This window comes from Serinus canaria, chromosome 26 (assembly GCF_022539315.1).
Source record: "Serinus canaria isolate serCan28SL12 chromosome 26, serCan2020, whole genome shotgun sequence".
Lineage (NCBI taxonomy): Eukaryota > Metazoa > Chordata > Aves > Passeriformes > Fringillidae > Serinus > Serinus canaria.
Window position 1 is genome coordinate 6,281,973 of NC_066339.1, and position 17,168 is coordinate 6,299,140.

The 17,168-nt window shown below is 50.0% G+C and overlaps 2 protein-coding genes across 3 annotated transcripts; both read left to right on the forward strand.

Annotated features, from left to right (window-relative positions):
* The first annotated feature begins 4 nt into the window (after window positions 1-4).
* On the forward strand, window positions 5-9,227 carry CAPZA1 (capping actin protein of muscle Z-line subunit alpha 1). The gene is made up of 10 exons (XM_009098315.4): window positions 5-161; window positions 2,271-2,334; window positions 2,583-2,634; window positions 3,454-3,517; window positions 4,855-5,061; window positions 5,449-5,528; window positions 5,943-6,021; window positions 6,432-6,503; window positions 7,077-7,139; window positions 7,721-9,227. Exons 1-10 carry the CDS (start codon window positions 123-125, stop codon window positions 7,859-7,861), a joined length of 861 nt encoding a protein of 286 aa, XP_009096563.1. The 5' UTR covers window positions 5-122; the 3' UTR covers window positions 7,862-9,227.
* Window positions 9,228-9,984: 757 nt separating this feature from the next.
* On the forward strand, window positions 9,985-16,846 carry MOV10 (Mov10 RISC complex RNA helicase). Of its 2 annotated transcripts, none has more exons than XM_018923357.3 (22): window positions 9,985-10,394; window positions 11,116-11,209; window positions 11,305-11,438; window positions 11,521-11,759; window positions 11,841-12,081; window positions 12,246-12,368; window positions 12,457-12,610; window positions 12,699-12,853; window positions 12,974-13,150; window positions 13,240-13,387; window positions 13,478-13,639; window positions 13,735-13,838; window positions 14,071-14,168; window positions 14,260-14,379; window positions 14,468-14,570; window positions 14,773-14,896; window positions 14,975-15,166; window positions 15,305-15,379; window positions 15,475-15,600; window positions 15,781-15,869; window positions 16,025-16,146; window positions 16,322-16,846. In XM_018923357.3, exons 1-21 carry the CDS (start codon window positions 10,261-10,263, stop codon window positions 16,137-16,139), a joined length of 2,907 nt encoding a protein of 968 aa, XP_018778902.1. In that variant the 5' UTR covers window positions 9,985-10,260; the 3' UTR covers window positions 16,140-16,146; window positions 16,322-16,846. The 2 variants fall into 2 exon arrangements, with proteins under 2 accessions (XP_018778902.1, XP_018778901.1); XM_018923356.3 differs by having other exon boundaries at window positions 9,987-10,394; window positions 16,357-16,846.
* The last annotated feature ends 322 nt before the right edge of the window (window positions 16,847-17,168 follow it).

The following is a 17,168-nucleotide window of genomic DNA, read 5'->3' on the forward strand; positions in this document are numbered from 1 at the left end:
TAGGATGGCTGCCACGCGGCGTCTGCCCGCAGCTAAGATGGCGCCACCAGGGCGTTGGGTCCGCCGCCCGGCGTTCCCGGCATGCAGTACGTGGGGCCGGGGCCGGGCATACAGCTGCCAAGATGGCGGACCTGGAGGAGCGGGTGTCGGATGAGGAGAAGGTAAAGGAAGGGGGTGGCCGCCTCTCCGCCGTGGCCCTGCGCCGCTGTCCCCGGGAAGGCAGTGGGTGGGAGCGGCGGGCAAACTCGCCTGGTGGTGATGTGCCGGCTTGCAAGCCCTTCGGGGCAGACGGGCTCCCGAGACCACCGGGCCGCCGCCGCCCGGCTGTCTCTTATCAGCACTTTGCCTTCCCATTTCCTCATTGCCATTCGATTTCCTTATTTCCTCGGTGCAGCTGATGCGTCTCGGCCAGTCGTTGTGCATGAAAATGGACATAGTCTCAACCTAAATCAGGGGAGGTGCAGGCTGGACTTCAGGAGGAGCTTCTTAACAGAAAGGGCAATTAGACATTGGAAGGGGCTGCCCAGTGAGGTGGTGGAGTCCCCATCCCTGCTCAGGGAAGGACTGGACGTGGTGCCCAGTGCTCTGGTCTTGTTGACAAGGTGGGAGTCAGTCACAGGTGGCTTTAGAGGTGCAGTTCATCTGTTAGTCAATATTTTAGGTTGTGTTGTTTGAAATAAGTATTCCAGAGCTGAATTGATAGAGGCCTTTAGAAAATTCCATTTCAATTAACTCCATGCTTCACACAGGCAGAGGAGGATAACCTCAAGAGAGGATTCTGTGATTTTCTTGTAAGTTCCTCTGAAATCTCCCATTTTGCTCAAGTTCATTCTGCTGCTGTTTTGGCAGAGTTTAAACTAACGGCTGAGCATCTTCCCTTCCCCTCAGACACTTTCCCCATTTTAGAAGCAGGAAGTTGATGCTGCAGAGCTGAAATGACACCTGAAATGGCCCCGGGGGCCAGGAAATGGGGCAGATTGCAGAAAGTCCTATTTTGGTGTTTCTGCAGAGGAGCATCCTGACACCACCCTCCAATCATCCGGCTCCGAAAACCAACAACCATTCAAGTGCTTGACATTTCAAATTAATCACTCCCCAGCCTGTTTCCTGCACCAATGATTTCAGTAGTTTGACTGAAATGTTTTCTGCTTTATTGATCAATTACATAAGATACTGTCTTTTTAATGTTTTCTCTGTATTGCTTAATTTCTTCAGGCACAAATAATGTATATCTGTTTCTTGAAATCATTGCTGATTTGGAAGACAGTCTGTTTTTATCTGAAGCTCAATCCGGTTAAGGCAGAGTTGTTATTTGATCCTGTTGGAATAAGGCAATTACCTTTTGTTTGGAAAAGTGTTTATTTCTTTTTGTGGCTTGCTTTAAATAATTATGTGACAAACAATACAAACAATTTCTAATTAAAACAGGGAAGACTGTTGAGAAAAGTGAGTTATTTCCAGCTCTGGTGATAACTCAGGTGAAGCAGTTACATATATATACACAATTCTTTGTTTTGCTGCTCAGAATGAAAACTAGAAAGTAGTCAGAGTTCTAATGAACAATTCTTTAGTCACTTTCAATAAATGTCTTGTTAGACCAGAGAGGCTCATTGGTCAGCTTTGTTAGCTGGAAATGTTAGCTGTCAGAGGAAATGGGATATTTTTACTATTCTAAGGGAGAGGTTTAATTTTGTGGCATTTCCTTTTTCATTTCTTCCAAGATCTTTCTATTCCCTTTGGTGCTGTAAAAGCCATAAAAGATTTTATAATGAAAACCATAAACTCTTACCAATTGCAACAGAATCAATACTTGGACCACCTAAATTCTAACTGTGCAAGACATGTATATTGGCTTTTGGAACACATTGCAGTTTTATTACACTTTTAGAAGAGACAGGGTTTTTCTTTTCCAGATTCAGAGTTTCTGGACATCGAAAGTTGGGTTTTTCAGTTATTGATGCCTTCATCATCACGTGCCTTCATAGAAACCCAGAATGGTTTGGGTTGAAAGGGACCTTGAAGATCATCCAGTTCCACCCCTTGCCATGGGCAAGGGCACTTTCCACTAGACCAGGCTGCTCCGAGCCCTGTCCAGCTTTGCTTTGAACAGTCTTACAGGACTATTTCTACCTTGACAATGCATGCCTAGATTTCTCCCTAAATCTGCCACCTTCTGTCACTTCAGAGTTGGTTTTGTTGGTGAATTGCTTCAGCAGTGTGAACTCAGTAAGTTATCTTTTGTCTTTAATTACTTTTCTGCTTCATTGTAGGTGCGTATAGCTGCAAAATTCATCACTCATGCACCCCCTGGAGAGTTCAATGAAGTATTCAATGGTAAGCAATTAAGGAAAAATGATCTGTGGTGTTTTCTTCATGTTTTATAAGAATCTAAGGCTGTGTCACACCATATTGCTTTTAAGGTTAAGTGGCCTGGGAAAGCGTGCAGTGCTTCTGGACTATTTCTGCCTAATGAAGTTATTTCAACTTTTAATGTTTGCATTTGTACAGTTGAAAATAAAGTGCATAAAGAGAAACATTTGATAAAAAAATCCAGTAACACACTTGGACCCTTTCTTCTCCAGATGTCCGGTTATTGCTTAACAATGACAATCTTCTCAGGGAAGGAGCAGCACAGTAAGTACTGAGATTTCAAACACAAGTCAAATTACCATCAGAGATCCTTCTGTTTTCTTGTACACATCATTCTGTGACAAAGAAGACCATTTGCTGTATTCAGAGCAATCTTACGTAATTCCTTATCCCACCTAACAAAATGCATAATGAAAGGTGTGGATGATTCTTTTTAAAAGCCCTAAATTGGAATTTGTGCTATTTAAAACTGACAGGAAGGCATTCTGCCAAAAAGTTTAACTCTGCAGCAGCAGAAATGTCTGCTCATGTTGAATCATCTGAGTTATAAAGTAAGTGAAGCCTGAAATACTGATTAATCCATAGCCTAAGTTCAGAAAAAGAACTGCCCTCAATAAAAACTTTTCAAAATTTGTTGTTTGCTTCCACAGCTTCATCAGAAGGTGCTTAAAGATTACACATACAGGCTTTTTGATGCTAAGATCTATTTCAAGCTAGGTGACATGTCAGTCAGCAAGTCTTTGCATAAGAAAATTGTTTTAAATATTTGTCTATTCAGTTGTTTATCTTGCTGCTGTCTAAATTGTAGCTGGGGTGTTCCTGTTTTGCCTTGGCTTGCTCACATTTCCTCGGGCTATCTGCTGTTCTGCTTTTGAGCTCAGTGTTTTCCTGGCCATCACTAAACAAACCTGCTTTTAGACCTGGGGTTTATAGCTATCTACAGTAAAAGGTATTGGAAAATCTTTTAACAGTGCTTGTGCGTATTGCTTGCCCAGTTAAGTTGATGTTTGCTGTGATATAATCCTCGAGTCAGAATAAATGTGCACGTGCAGCTAAAGTTCATGTTCCTTTGGTGCTCCACAGTGCATTTGCACAGTACAACATGGATCAGTTCACCCCAGTGAAGATAGAAGGGTACGAGGATCAGGTGAGAGGAAACTTTGTACACTCGAGGTTGTATCACTGCACTGTGAAAAAGCAATAAAAATGTTGTTCCATCAGGATGTTGGCTCACAAGCCAACATCCCCATCAGCTGACTCACTCATTCTGCTCACAAGGTACCACCCCTCCTCCTTCCCCCACATATCACTATGGCAAACTTTCTTTGATAAGAGCAAAGCATTACCAAGATTTTCTCTTTAAGTTCTGTGTTGTACTACTTACATCCAATTCATTGTTCCTCAAAGCTCCATGCTGAAGTCACTGGAATTTTACTTAAGAGTATGAGTGATTAAAGATTACTGTCTATTTAAAGCTCACTTAAAAATACTTATGTTGTTACTTGCTTACAGTTTGTACTGACAATTCATAGATAGATTCTTAATGGTTTGTTTGATATATTTTCTGCAATTTTAATCCATTACCAGCTACCCTAAAAACCAAACTTATGTTTGTTTATACCAAATCATTGATTTGGTGTAGTGATTATACCTAATACTATCCAGTCTATGCCAGCAAAACAAGTTACTTCAGGGGTTTTTTTAATTCTTATTTTTTTAGAACAAACAAGTCATAGTGAAGCCAGAAAGCTGCCTGACCATCTGCTCTGTTCTCTGAGCCAAGCTCTGACCCAGCTTTTCTAGTGTCCCAGATGTGTTTATGAGAGTATGGGAGGCATATATTAAGAGGGCTGTTCATAGAAATAGCTTTGATGAGAAAGTTACAGTACAACCTGCAAAAAAAAAAAACAAAAAAAAAACCCACCCCAATAAAGTCAGTATTTGGGAAGCCAGAGAATTAAGGTGAAAAAGAAAAAAGAAGGGGAATGTGCAATGCTGCTTTGCTGTCTGCTTTAGCTGGTATATTTTAGATGTAGTCACATCTATGTACCCTTCTTGCCCAGAAATAGAGCTATTTCAAAACATGGAACATGGCAATAAATGGTAGATTTCAGAGCAAGTGCCTCTGTTTCCTTTAGAAATGAAGAAGGAAAACAGCTAAAATAACTTCAAAGGCAAGGCAACCTGCTTCTATTGTAAGGATACCCAATTTTAAGCCAAGTACATACATTATTATGGTTCAGCCTTTTCTGAGACAGAAATCTAAGTGCAGTATTACTGTGGAGAGCAGAGAGTTAGTTACCTTTAGCCTCACAACAACTACTAATTTTAAATTATTAATATTGAAAATTCTTGCTTTTCTTTATGTGACCTTATAGCTCAATGGAAGAACCTATTGTAACACTGATATGCAAGTAGGGAAAAATGCAAAATAACACATCGATATCAGCCTAAATTATATCATCATTTCAACTTCTATTCCAGGTCTTAATCACAGAACATGGGGATCTGGGCAATGGCAGATTTTTAGACCCAAGGAACAAACTTTCTTTTAAGTTTGACCACTTAAGGAAAGAAGCAAGTGATCCCCAGCCCGAGGACACAGAATCGGCCTTAAAGCAATGGAGAGATGCCTGTGACAGTGCACTGAGAGCCTACGTCAAGGATCATTACCCCAATGGCTTCTGCACTGTTGAGTATCCATCTTGTTTCCCTGAAAGTGTATTGCTCTGAGCCACTCAGTGCCAGAGCAGACTGCTGGGCAGAGCTGCTGGAATTCTCCATCCTCACTAGCATTTTGGCTAACTTTGGAATGACATTTCCAAAGAGGGTGCAGCTGTCTCGGTATGCACTCAGAGGTAAAGATGAATTAGACCTTTTTCATAGGCATGACTGCCAAGCACCTTCACACCTACCCATAGTAAGATGCCTGCCAGGGGAGGGGTTGGACAATGTAACTCCTGGTGCATGTTCCCAGTGAGGTACCACCACAGCAGCCTGCACCTTGCTGCCAAGAACAGAGATTAAGAATGGTTTTCCTTAGCTCTTGGGCCTTTTTAACTCTTTTTCTAAATACAGGTTTATGGTAAATCAATAGATGGACAGCAGACAATTATTGCCTGTATTGAGAGCCACCAGTTTCAGCCCAAAAACTTCTGGTAAGACTATTTCAACATGGTGTGTTTTCTTCCTTTGCCTGGTTCCTCAAACCAACCCGTCCTCTAGCTCTGACAAGGTCTGAAGGACAGGGAGTTTTGGGCTTCCCAAGAAGTTCTTTTCCTTCTGTAGTCTGTTTTCCTTGCAGCCCCCTTGGCACTTTCCAAAACTCTTCCAGAGGAAAAGGCATTAGCAGAGCTGGATAGATACTCCTTCACATCTCTGGAGCTTCTTTGTATGCTGAAGCTGTATTATATTCAGCTGGGCTGCAGAAATTTAACTCCATGCCATCTAAAGTACTAAATCCCATGTGGTATTAGTGATAAGAAAACATCAGAAACAACTTGGTCGATAATTTCATTTTTATGCTGTTAGAGCTTCTTGGAAATAGTTTTTCATGCTTTGATTGCTTTTAGGAACGGGCGTTGGAGATCAGAATGGAAGTTTACCATCACACCACCGACAGCTCAAGTGGCTGCAGTGCTCAAAATCCAGGTGAGTTATTTTTCCTAGCAGTAAGAGGAGAAGCTACATTGTGCTTCTCTTACACAAATGCATTTGGCTCAGAATGAGATGCTGAAATGCAACAGAGATGTCCTTCTCAAGTCAGGATGTTATTAAACTAAAAAATTCAAGAAAGTAATTCTTAAATCTGGTATTCCAGGAATAGTCTCAGATCTTTTATAATTGCTCTTATCTCAGCACTAGGCATTTACTGATTAAAATACTCTTGAACAGTCTTGACAAAGAATGAAACCTTTTAGAAAATCCATCCTGCTTTTAGTCTCATGTAAGCAGAGAAGACTGGCACAATGCTCTGTTGTGCCATTTTAGCAGCATTTGGGGGCTCAGGAATTCTGGAGGGAGTGGTCATAATAAAACCTGCATTCTCTCTTTTTGTCCAGGTCCATTACTATGAAGATGGCAACGTCCAGCTGGTTAGTCACAAAGACATTCAGGACTCTGTACAGGTGTCAGTAAGTATGCTAAAAGATCTTTATGATAAGCAACTGTTTTCATTCCTTTAACAGCTGACGAAACATGCCCTGCTATTACTGCATTCTCTTAACTTTAATTTTAGGGTGAACAGTCATTGTGGTGTTCAGAGTCACACAGGAATCCCAGATTCCCAACTGCTTAAAATTCAGTCATATTAGAAAGTCTCTATTGGAAAGCTTCTCTTGGTACTTAGGGTTAAAAAGGACAGAATATGCTTTTCTATCTCTGTACAAGGGAAAGAAACAGTAAGAGACATATGCTAAAGGAAATTAAGAAATCCTCTAGTATGGTAGAGGGAGCAACAGCTGCAAAGTGACTCATTTTACTATGAAGGTCCACTTCCTTTTTGCTCACTAGGGTGCAGCTCTGTTCCAGTTTGGAGCATGAGCTCTATCCAGGATGTAGTAAGTGAAAGGAGCACAGCTACAACCACAAGGCATAAGCTGATGATGTTACCTACTTTATCTATACTCAGCCTGTCATTTGAGAAGAAATCTGTTGTGTAACTTATGTAAGTTGCTCTTAAACATGCTTTTTTTTTTCCTTTGCAGAGTGATGTCCAAACTGCTAAGGAGTTTATTAAGATCATAGAAAATGCAGAAAATGAGTACCAGGTAAGATCAGTGGTAATTAAATAAAACATACAATCATATCAGTCTCCATTTGCAGTTAATGGAAACATGGAAAACTTGTTCTGTTCCTGGCTGAATCTGGTATTGCCTGTAAGAATTACTTAGTAAAGGGTAGCAGTATTTGTTTAAAAAATAGAGTTATAGAGCTGTAAAGTTACAAAGCTGTGTTGTAATTAACTATCAGGTTTGCTGTATGGTTTTTTTAAAGGGTTACAAATGATACCTGGAACAAGCATGGGAGGGGAGTGGGTGGGTCAATGTATTTTCTTCTGTGACAGTTAAAAATTCTGAGGAAGAAACTTGTGCAACAGCTTTTGCATTGTCCCAGTCTCTGTGCAAGGAGACTGGAAAGAGATAAGTCAGTGAAAAACCTAAGGAGATGCTGCTGCATTACAGGGGAGGTGAATGGAAAGCCTTTGACTTGCACACACGCTGATGACTGCATTAATTTAGTTAATAGTGTGCCTTACACCTTACAGAAAGGAGTTTGTGGCTTTAACACTAAGTTGAGTTTTCTCATAGTGTTTTATGTGTGCTCTAACCAAATCTGCTTGCCCTTGCAGACAGCAATCAGTGAAAACTACCAGACTATGTCAGACACCACTTTCAAAGCCTTACGCCGGCAGCTGCCCGTCACCCGCACCAAGATTGACTGGAACAAAATCCTCAGCTACAAGATTGGCAAAGAAATGCAGAATGCTTAATGCAGAAACAAGGAGGTGTATGAAACAGTCGTGTGCAAAAAAACAAATACGGTCCTCTGCCAAGTAGATGGTTTTTAAACCAGAGCAGCATTTTTTAGGGCTTTCGAAGTTAACAGGTTTTCTAGCCTGAGAGGGAACCGTGGAACAAATAGTTGTCTTTGTGTTTTGTGTTTCCTGCCACATAAACTTCCTGTTGTAGCTGCATTTAATAGGTCATTTAAATTCAGCCATTCATGGCTCAGAAGTATAGCTGTTCTCAGTCACTGGCTGGAAAACTTCCTAGCTGGAAAAGCCCTATTATTACCCCAGGAGAGGGTGCAGAGCGTTCCCTTCACCTGTATCCAGCACTCCAGGTATCCAGTAAGTTTGTCAAACCTGCCAAGAGCTCACGGCGCTGCAAGACACAGTAAGTGCAAGACAGTGAGTCCTCGTGTATCCTTATTCCCAACCTCCACAAAGCAGATGCCTGCAGGCTTAGATTTTGCTGTAGAAAATGAGTTTACAGGATCCTTTACAGAATTCCCTACTGACCCAGCTCTTCCAGGGATATAACTGTTTTTTAATCTGAAGATTTGAGCCATGTTCCCTAAAAGTGAACGTTTTTCTTCTCCCCTCCCTCGTGTACGTACGGTTACCAGACATCTGCATTTTTACAGAACTACAAGATGAGTCACTGCTGATCCACAAGGGCTGGATGGTGATTAAAAATGCAAATGTCTACAAAATAATAGGTATGTTGTGCTTTAATGCTTTGTGGCAGGTTCATAGATTTGTATCACAGGTGTATGGATGGATAGTGTACAAAATAAATAAACTTGCACCAAAGTGAAAGAAAAAATCCTTTCAGTTTGTCTCAGTTGTGGACAGTTTCTTGTCATGCTTAGAGGGGATTTTGGAATGAATCTCTTCTACATGCTTGCTCTGCATTACTATTTTCCCCCTCTAACATCAAAGCTAGCAGTCATAACAGTTTCTCTGAAGGGGAGGATGAAGAGATAGACATATGCCTTTCTCAGATCTTGGAACATAGGTTCACTACAAAGCGAGCCTCCTTTGGTGAACTCCCTTTGCTTTGTTTGCACTTGGTTATCACTGGGCGCCTTGCAGGTTCTGGTTTTTAAACTGGCTCATGTCTTCTTGTTTTTAAATACACAAAGGAAAAAGGGTTGGGAAGAGAGGGGTGGGGTTGCCTGTGCGTTACACTTCAGGTTTTGCACAGTAACGCCGCAAAATAAGTGCTTATCCTTTGTGAGTTTTAACTAATTAAAATATATTTGTATTTGCTGCTGAGACTGACAATTCATTCCTCAGGCATCCTCTGTATCAACTAGTCTAGTGCAAATACACCAGTCTTTGTTTGAAGCCATTTGTGTCTGTTCGTTCATGGTCTCACTCCTGTTAATTCCTGAAGTCTAGGAAATGGCGTCACCATCCCTGAAAGTGTTCAAAAATGGGAATGTGGCACTTGAGGACCTGGTTTAGTGGTGATCACAGTGGTGATGGTTGGACTTTATTAAGCTCAAAGGTCTTTTCCAATCTTAACAGTTCCACGATTAAGGCAGGGATGGTATCAGTCCAGACCCGTGGGTGATGCTCCCACCCGGGTATACAGACATGGGAACTGGAGGGCTGAGCTTCCAAACTAAAATAGAAACAACCACAGAGCTTTAATGCAGCTCCTCACCCTGGAAAAAAGGCAGCAAGGCAGTCATTCCACTCACTCTCGGTGTCTTACTTAACACCTACTTCAGACACTCCTGGCTGTATCCTACACATCCAGGTTGTATGCTGGCTGTAGCCTAAAAGCAGGGCTTTTGGAGGGTTTGCACAGCTCTGCCGGGGCTACTCAGGGTCCGTTCAAGAGGCTCCCGCCTGCGGCAGCGCCCAGGGGAGAGGAGAGGTTGTTGTGGGCCTCAGGTGCTGTGGGCTGCGGCCCTGGACCCATCCAGGAAATCGCCGCAGCGATTCCAAGAATGCGAAGTCGAAGCAGGGCCCAAGATAAGACTCTGCACACAACACAGCTTTTATCTGCCTCAAGGCTAGTCTTCTCCTGCTCCTTGGGCACACTGGGAGCAGTTCACCGCCAGTGCTCCAGCCTTAGGAGCGTTTCTATCTCTTTGTCCTTCTCCAAATCTTTAGCTAATCACCCTGCAGACTGCCGGGCTCCGTGCCTGCCTCCGGGCCCTTCTCCCCCCCAGCTGCTGCCCCGGGCTGTCCCCTTCCAGCCCCGATCCGCCCCGTGCCGGGCGGGCCCGCGGCCCCACGGCCTCTTTCGCTTTCGTTTCTCCCTGCGCGACAAGCCCTGGCTCAGCCCAGCCCAACCCGGCCCAGCCCAGCCCGCCTTAACCTGGCACTCCTGGACGCGGCACCATCTCGGCACTGCTCGGCTCGGCTCAACCATGCCGCGGTTCAGCGTGGCGGAGGCCAGTCTCTGGGGGTGTCAGTTCGTGCAGTTCCTGCAGGACACGGGTCGGGAGCAGGCGAGCCTGCGGGAAACGCTGCGGACCATCTACAACCAGGAGTTCCGGGGCAGGTGAGAGCCCTCGGCCAGACCCGGGCGACAGCGCCTGGGACAGACCCTGGCCAGCATCTCCCAATCCCTGGGCCAGCATCCCCAGTGCCTGGTCAGCATCACTGGTCCCCAGCAGCATCACAGGGGTCACCAAGCTCGCCTTTCTCACCAAAGCCCTGCTTGGATCATCCCCAGCTCCATGGGCCCCCAGCAACTGCCTGGGGATGGCCTTGGACACCCACTGCCCACCATACTCCCCCACCTCACCCTGCTGACACCAATCCCACTGCCCCTTGTGCAATATCGCCGCAGTTAAACATTGGCAAAGCCAGGGCTCGGTGCACTGGTGGGAGGAGGTACCTGGGGAGTCACCACTGCTGGTAGCACAGTGGCTGTGCCTTAGCAGAGCCACCACCTGTGCCAACTCAGCTCCTGAGCACTGGCGTGGGCAGGGGCTGCATGGCTGTTCGGGCCAGGCAGTGATGCAGTGGGCCGGCTGGAATGGCTGTGGTATAGCTGGGACAGCAACGGCACAGCTGGAGCAGCCAGCAGGGATGTAAGATTTGCACAGGCCAGTGGGAAGCCCAAGTCCTTCTTCCTCTCCTGGAGCAGAGGGCACCTCCTGAGAACCCCCTCACTGCAGCCTCAGTGTCCTGCTTCATCTTCCCTCTTGCGTCCCCTCAGCTGCCTGTGCCCAGGGCAGCCGAGCTACACTCTCCCACACAAACCCTCGTCTCCGCAGGACTGATGCAAAGATGCCCAATTTTTCCTCCATGCTGTACGCGCTGAAGACAACCCACCAGGTTCAGGTGCGTGGAGAGGTGGTGAAATTCAAGGTGAGTTCATGCTGGGGCAGTGCCCACCAGGACTGGCTCCTCAGGAGCCCCCTGCAGATTCCCAGGGTCACACTGATTCTGGCTGCTCCTTGCAGGTGAACAGGTATGTGGTGGTGGCAGACCAGTACCGGCGACCCAGGAGGAATGCACAGACGTCCGTGTCCACGTCTGCCTCGGGACAGCAGCTCAGCTCCACTCCACAAATGCCCCAGCGCTATGCCAAGCAGTGGTATGACCAGCAGCACCCCACCTTGGCATGTCCCTTGGATCCCCCACCCTGGCTGGGAAAGCCTGACCCTCTCTCCCCACAGGGCTGAGCTCATTCGTGGGAAGCACGGGGTAGAGATCACCTCAGACTATGACCAAGGCGATGGGAATATTCGCTTCCCAGTGGTGCCGGGTGAGCCCCGGACAGTCACTGTCCTGGTGCAGAACTGTGGGACCGAGGTGGTGACACTGCAGCGGTTCCAGCTGCGGCAGCAGGCACAGGAGCTCTCCTTCACCGATGAGCAAGGGGCGGTGCAGGGCCAGTCCCTGCAGTTACACCCGGGTAGGGTCCATCCCATCCCCTGCCCCACACCCTGCCCTGCAGAGAGGATGCAGGACCCAGTCTCACCCCTTCACCCCGCAGGTGGGATGTACCCCATCCAGGTAAAGTGCCTCACCACCTGCAATGGGCACTTCAGTGCTGTGGTGTTCTTCGAGTTCACCAAGGAGCCAGACGAGTCCTTCAGCATCTCACGCTATGTCGCTGCCATTGCTGAGAGCCAGCTGGCCAAGGACCTGGGGCCCTCAGCACCTTTCCAGCCTTATGAGGCCAGCCTCCAGCGCCTTGTCACAGTCATCACCGAGGATGGCATCCCCCCTGACAGGTATGTGATGAGCTCGCCTGCTGCCATCCTGAGCTGAGGGGCCCAGCTTGTTCTCCAGCCAGGACAAGGTTCAGCTCCTTGACTGCCTGGCACCACAGGACAGTGCTTCAGTGGGGCTGGGGACACCGTGTAGTCCCTGAAGCACTACTGTCCCCTCCACCCAGCTCCCTGAAAAATGAACTGGAGAGGGAGATCCGTCTGGGCACCTACCAGTACCCAAAGAGCCTCAAGGACACAATCCTGCTTGGACCCAACACCAGTGTCAGCTCCAGCTGGGCTGCCATGCGGTGAGTGCTAAGGGCTGAGAGCAATGCTGAGGTTTTCCTTGAGTGCCAAGCTGTCCCTGGGACACAATGACATTGCTGCTGCCCTCAGCTCGCTGCTGGAAGCACCTCTGCAGGCTGAGAACTACTACCAGAAGTTCCAGCTGCTGCTGCACCTGGAGGAGATTCAGATGGAGGTGGACATCCGCCGCTACGACATGCAGGATGTGACCATGGTGCAGGAGAGAGCACTGCTGGTTCTCGATGTGCGTGGGGGGCTGAGGGACGGGAGGGCTGCTGGCACAACACTGGCACTCCCAGAGTGCCTGGCATCACACTGGCCCTTTGGCACAGGTGCCTGGCGTGGCCGAGAACCGCCCGTCCGTGCTGAGAGGGGACCACCTGTTTGCCCACCTGAGCAGCGAGCGGGACCACTCCCCGCTCGTCCGCTACAAGGGCTACGTGCACAGCGTGGAACTGGAGAAGGTCAAGCTGGGCTTCTCCTCCAAGTGAGTGGTGTCTGGTCCCAGCAGCCTTTCTCAGAGGTGCCAAAGGCCAGGAGTGGGTTGGAAAGGGCCAGGAGGGCATGGGAGAGTGCCCCGTGCCCTGCTCACAGCATTCCTTCCCAGGCTGCAGAAGAAGTTTGTGAACAACCTGAAGTTCGATGTGACCTTCACCTTCAGCCGGCTGCCGCTGCAGGTCCAGCACCGGGCTGCAGTCCTGGCCATGCGCCGTGGCTTGTTCAGCCTCCTCTTCCCCTCTGCCTCCTGCCACAAGTCCCTCTTCTCAGGGCCCTTCCAGCCCCGGTGAGTCCCAGTTCTGCAGGGTGGGAGGGTCTGAGGGGTGAGGGGATGGAGGCGATGGGGCTCGGGCAGCGCAGCCTCTGCTCCCACAGGTGGTTTAACCGCAAGCTGGAGACCAACGAGGAGCAGTGCAAAGCTGTGACCCACATCGTGACGGGGGTGTCCCGGCCAGCCCCATACCTCATCTTTGGCCCCCCTGGCACTGGCAAGACAGTCACTATGGTGGAGGCCATCAAGCAGGTGAGTGGCTGGTGCCCAAATCCAGCCCTGAGCATTGCTGCCCATTCTCGTCCATGGGGCTCAATGCTGTCACCTCCTTCTCCCACTCAGGTGTGGACATGCTTCAGGAATGCCCGTATCTTGGCCTGTGCCCCCTCCAACAGTGCTGCAGACCTGCTGTGCCAGTGCATCATCAAGGACATTGCCCCTCAGAACGTCTACAGGCTCATCGCCAGCTCCAGGAGCTACAGGGAAGTGCCCACTGATATCAGGGTAGGTCCTGCCCCTCCACCCTGAAATCCTGACAGCACATCTGGGCTGGCATCCCTCATGGGATAATGGGACCTCACCCAATGCCTGTGCTCCAGCCCTGCTGCAACTGGGATGATGAGCAGAGCAGCTACGTGTACCCAAGCAAGGAGAGCCTGAGGCAGTACCGGATTATCATCACCACACTGGTGACAGCAGGAAGGTCAGAGGAGCTAGGATTGTCCCCAGCATCCGTGGCAGGTGGACCCAGGGCTGCCTTGCAGCCAGGCTGTGAAGGCAGACCCTCTGGGACTCAGCAGGGAGGAGTTGGAGGAGGGCAGGCAGCAGTGGGTGAAATCTCTCCTCTGTGGGAGGATGAAGGTGAAGGGTAGGAGAGGAAGGATGGCCACGTGGGGCAGGATGCTGGGAACAGCCTCATTGCATCTCTCCTCCAGGCTGGTGTCAGCCAACTTCCCCCCTGGGTTTTTCTCCCACGTGTTCATCGACGAGTGTGGCCACGCGGTCGAGCCGGAGAGCGTCGTCGCCATCGCGGGTGAGCGGTGCCCGCCTGCTGCCTCAAGGACCAGCTTCTCTGCATGGCCTGGGGTCCCTCCCATTCCCTGCTGAGCCCTCCCTGTTCCCAGGGCTCCTGGCTCCCATGGATGAGAAGACCAACCCCAATGGAGGGCAGCTGGTGCTGGCAGGAGACCCCAAGCAGCTGGGCCCCGTCCTGACCTCACCACTGGCCATCCAGTATGGTCTGGGTGAGTAGGGAGAGGAGTGGGAATGCTGTGGGCACCCCACAGGGGCTGAGTGGCCTTGTGGGGAGCCACAGGATATCACTGGGCACAGGCACCTCGCTGCTGGAGAGGCTGATGCTGCACAACCCCTTGTACCAGAAGTCGAGTGGAGGATACGACCCACAGTTCATCACCAAACTGCTCTGGAACTACAGGTGGGGACAGGGATAGTGCAGGAAGGGATCGAGCCAGGCAGGGATTGGTGAGCATGGCACTCCAGGATCTGTCCCCCAGAGCCTCGGAGTGCCCCAGCTGGTGTGGAGGATGGGAGTGCACCTGCTGTCCTGGGTGCACAGTGCCTTGAGAGGGCTCTGGACGCCTGTGGCACCTACCCTGACATGGTCTTGCCTCTCCCAGGTCCCACGAGGCCATTCTCAGGATCCCCAACGAGCTCTTCTATGACAACGAGCTGAAGGTGTGCAAGAGCGACGGGCTTGACATCCGGAATCTGTTTTGTACCTGGGAGGAGCTTCCCAAAAAAGTGAGGGGCGCAGGAGGGGCTGACCCGAGGGGTTCCCGAGGCACAGGCAGAGCAGAGCCCAATGTTCTCCATCCCCAGGGCTTCCCCATCATCTTCCATGGGGTTTGTGGGGAAGACCAGAGAGAGGCCAAGAGTCCCTCATTCTTCAACACGGCTGAAATTGAGGTCCTGGTCCATTACCTCAAGAAGCTGCTGCAGAGCCAGGGCCAGAGGAGCTGCCCCAGTGTGTCCCCCAAAGAGATCGGCATCATTTCTCCCTACAGGAAGCAGGTGAGGAACACAGCTCTGCAGGCAGGGCATTGGCAGAGACCACCCAAGGGACAGGAACTCTGGGATGGATGGGCAGCCCCAGGGCTGGCACAAGGATGGCCCTGTGGTGGCTGGATTTTGCCACATGCCTCCAATCAGGTAGAGAAGATCCGGAAAGCCATCACCTCCCTGGATCCCGATCTGCAGAAGCTGCCGGACATGAGCCAGTTGAAGGTGGGTCCTGGGCACACCGTGCCACAGGAGGAAGGAGCCCTGACAGTCCCCGCCCAGGGGTGCTCCTGGCCCCTCACCTGTTGTCCTTGCTCCAGGTGGGCTCTGTGGAAGAGTTCCAGGGCCAGGAGCGGCAGGTGATCCTCATCTCCACCGTGCGCAGCTGCAGCACATACCTCCAGTTCGACCAGACCTTCAGGCTGGGCTTCCTCAAGAACCCCAAGGTACCGCCTAGCCCCGAGCAGGCCCTTCTTCCTTGGCATCCCCTTCTTCCCTGTGGTTCCCACAGGCAGGTAGAGCTGCTCTGGGTGCTTCTGTCACCAGAGCTGCCTGCACCCAGCTGGGGCTGTGGGACGATGAGAGGTGTTGCAGCCAGGTAAAGCCCCCTTGCTTGTCCTCTTCAGAGGCTTAACGTGGCCATCACCAGGGCCAAGGCTCTGTTGATCGTGGTGGGTAATCCAACCGTGCTCAGCAAGGACCAGCACTGGCTCAGGTGAGCTGCTCCTGTGCTCCTGGCCCCTGCCACTGACAGTGCTCACCAGCACCTGCCCTTCCCTGCTGCCAGCACGTGGTGCCTGGCCATGCCCACTGCCACGGAGCAGTGAGGCCAGTGCCACCTCGTGCCCACACTTCCCTCTGCACCTGCAGGTTCCTCAGGTACTGCAAGGAACAGGGTGGCTACACCGGATACCCCTACGAGGATGAGAGCACAGCTGAGGACAGACTGGCCAACGACCTGCACACGCTGCAGCTCAATGTTTAGTACCCAGGTGAGCAGAGCTGGGCACTGCCAGTGGAGCCCTGAAAGCAGCAGGGTTACATGCCAGCACCCTGGGGCAGCAGCATGGCCAGGGTGACAGCTGGGGCACTGGGTGGCTTCTCCTGCCCCAAATGCAGGACTTAAATCAGGTTTTTGCTGAGCACCTGCATGTCTCCATCTCAAAGTCCAGAGCCAGCTCTGCCATGAGGTTTCTCTGCAGGAGATGCACCTGGGAAGGGAGGAGAAGCCCCATGAAGGTGCATCCCCCTCAGCCTGTCCCAAACCTGCAGCAGCTCCTGCTTTTTGTCTCAGTCCCGGGGTGCTCCTTGCATCCCTGTGGAGATGGGGCTGAACCCACCAGACCAGAGGGTGTTGCCAACTTTTGCTGCCAGCCACGAAGGTCATGCCAGCATCAGACTGGGACAACTCTCCATTTTAATCATTTTTTTACATGGCTGTGGAAAAACTATTCTCTGACTGGTCTCACCATTCAGTGAAAGGCTTAAGCCTGGAGGCTCTGGCCTCCAAAGAGCATCACTGGGTGCACAGGGGAGCTCACTGCTGCTGTGATGAGTGACTGGGGAAGGCAGGGACCTGGTCTGGGACAGTTTGGCTCAGCTCTGCACTGGGCAGCTGCCTGGCCTGAGAGCTGGCATGACTGTGCAGGCACTCTATTTCCTTTGAATAAATGTTTAAAGAAAAGCAGTGTACTGTTGAGTCCTAGGTGGGCCTTGCTTACACAGACAGGGCTTCAGAGCAGCATCAGGCTCACTGCAGCCCTGCCCTGAGCTGCTCCAGAGGAAGGATAGCTCCAGCAGGGATGGCAGTGCCCATCACCCAGGGACTGGGTACAGCTGGGAAGCTCCTGCATGGTCCTTCCCATGTATTCTGCTTCCTGGCTCTTTTGCAAGTACAGACTAGTGAGCCCTGATCCTCCACCAGCAGCTAAAGCAACAGGGGCTGGGGGCCAGGCAAGTCCCCCCCTGCAGCACACGGCCCTGAGCCCAGGCAGGAGCCTGGAGCACTGAGAGG

What these genes read in the sequence shown, in the direction of transcription:
- MOV10 (XM_018923357.3), top strand. Translation starts at nt 10,261, where the DNA reads ATGCCGCGGTTCAGCGTGGCGGAGGCCAGTCTCTGGGGGTGTCAGTTC. An exon ending in TCCAGCTGGGCTGCCATGCG is followed by an intron (nt 12,369 to 12,456) that starts GTGAGTGCTAAG and finishes TGCTGCCCTCAG; the next exon opens with CTCGCTGCTGGAAGCACCTC. An exon ending in TGGTGGAGGCCATCAAGCAG is followed by an intron (nt 13,388 to 13,477) that starts GTGAGTGGCTGG and finishes TCTCCCACTCAG; the next exon opens with GTGTGGACATGCTTCAGGAA.
- CAPZA1 (XM_009098315.4), top strand. Translation starts at nt 123, where the DNA reads ATGGCGGACCTGGAGGAGCGGGTGTCGGATGAGGAGAAG. An exon ending in TAGAAGGGTACGAGGATCAG is followed by an intron (nt 3,518 to 4,854) that starts GTGAGAGGAAAC and finishes CTTCTATTCCAG; the next exon opens with GTCTTAATCACAGAACATGG. An exon ending in AGGACTCTGTACAGGTGTCA is followed by an intron (nt 6,504 to 7,076) that starts GTAAGTATGCTA and finishes TTTCCTTTGCAG; the next exon opens with AGTGATGTCCAAACTGCTAA.